This window comes from Fukomys damarensis, unplaced genomic scaffold, assembly GCF_012274545.1.
Source record: "Fukomys damarensis isolate Sample0158 unplaced genomic scaffold, DMR_v1.0_HiC HiC_scaffold_30, whole genome shotgun sequence".
NCBI classification, from domain to species: domain Eukaryota; kingdom Metazoa; phylum Chordata; class Mammalia; order Rodentia; family Bathyergidae; genus Fukomys; species Fukomys damarensis.
This window is the reverse complement of record NW_022900942.1, coordinates 34324709-34326286: the sequence shown is the minus strand read 5'-3', so window position 1 is coordinate 34326286 and position 1578 is coordinate 34324709. Positions and strand designations below refer to the sequence as shown.

The following is a 1578-nucleotide window of genomic DNA, read 5'->3' as shown; positions in this document are numbered from 1 at the left end:
CCTGGACAAGCTGCTGTGGCGCGACAACAAGCCGCACCACTATTCCGAGCCCAAGCTCATCTTAGATCTGTCGCATTGGAAGCAGGCAGCCGGCGCGCCTCCCACAGCCGCGGTGGCGACAGACTCGGCGGCCCACGAGGACGAGCCGGCCAGCCTTTTCCTTGAGATCGCGCAGTGGGTCAAGAGCACGCAGGGCGGACCCGAGAGCTCCAGCCCGCCCCACGATGGCCCCGAGCGCCGCCGGTCCCCCTCTCCCTCTGGCTGCCAGGCCCCTGTCGACGGGGTCGCAAGTCCCCAGTTCGACTTGGACGTGTTTATCTCTCGCGCCTTGAAGCTCTGCTCCAAGCCTGAGGACCTGCCAGATGATAAGCTGGGCGACCTCAACGGAGCTTGCATCACTGAACACCCTGGAGATCTCGTGCAGACCGAGGCCTTCTCCAAAGAAAGGTGGTGAGGCCAGAGGGGGCGCTCGTGGCTCCTAGCAGGAAGCCACCCCAGAAAGCCGGGCCTGGCCAGAGGGGCCACCTCCCTGGCACTCCACCACCCCTTCGGCACTTCTCTGCTACCTTGGGGTTAGCAGAACACGTGAAGGATCCGAGGAGCGAGAGGAGTGTCCATTTCTTAAACTGCCTTAATTACCAGCCTTTAACTCTGGGAGCAGGTTTGAACAGGAGCCTGGCTGGGACTTTACCACTTTCCCAGCAAACCGTGTGCTTTGTAAGTGGCAGGGCATGGAGAAGAAATGAGTCTTAGACAACAGTCTACAAGCCCCACCTGGATGGCTGGGTGCAGAGGAAGCTTGCAAACACAGTTGTGAAGCCATCTGGTCCACCAGCCTCAACTGACAGCTGAGGAAGGACAGCTAGGCTCAGAGAAACAAGGTAACTTGTTTAGGATCACAGGCCTACTCAGTGTCAGGGTGAGCCTTGAGTCCCACTTTCCTGTCCCCTGGACCAGTGTCTGTCCCCAGTATCATATCTTCCTCTGCTAGGGTTACTCTGGCTTTTTTTGGTCAGAAAACTTGGTCCAAGATGTTTCTGCCCTTCCATTACCATCCGATCCATCCGATATTCTTTAATTTAGAGCAATGTTACTTGTATTCTTAAACTGGAAACTGAATCAGTTTCTCCTAGTCACCAAGCATATGTTTACTGGCTCCCCAAATACTTAGATGTTCTCATCTGCCACTCCCCTGTATTTGCCTCATCTCTGCATGGTCTGAAATCTTTGTTTCAGAACAGAGCAGTGTAGGGTCCTGGGTAAAGTTAGTCATTCTCCCAGGCCTGCACATACACCTCCAGCGCACCCTATGCACTTTCCTGACATGTGCAAAGACACAGTCCTCATTCCCCCGTTGATGTTCATGGTGAGTTTGAAGACAGCCATTCCAGGATTCCCTCCACCCAATTCCCCATCATTCCCCTGCCCCCCATCCACATATACAGAGCTTCTCTCCAAGCCCACGTAGGCACAGGAAGTTCTCAGAACAAATTGCTCATTTGGAGGAAAATAATGAGGTGCCTGCCACAGAGCAAACATGTTAGGAGGGAATGTTTCACATGGGACCTGTCATCTCTC

At 54.5% G+C, this 1578-nt stretch overlaps 1 protein-coding gene across 3 annotated transcripts in view; it reads left to right on the top strand.

Annotated features, from left to right (window-relative positions):
* Nucleotides 1-1323, top strand: part of Mapk4 (mitogen-activated protein kinase 4) — a 144882-nt gene extending 143559 nt beyond the window's left edge. For all 3 annotated transcript variants that reach the window (XM_033757330.1, XM_033757331.1, XM_033757329.1), the window contains one exon: nucleotides 1-1323. This exon is cut by the window's left edge and continues 234 nt beyond it. In XM_033757330.1, the coding sequence (XP_033613221.1) occupies nucleotides 1-454 (454 nt within the window). In that variant the 3' untranslated portion in view covers nucleotides 455-1323.
* Nucleotides 1324-1578: the final 255 nt, after the last annotated feature.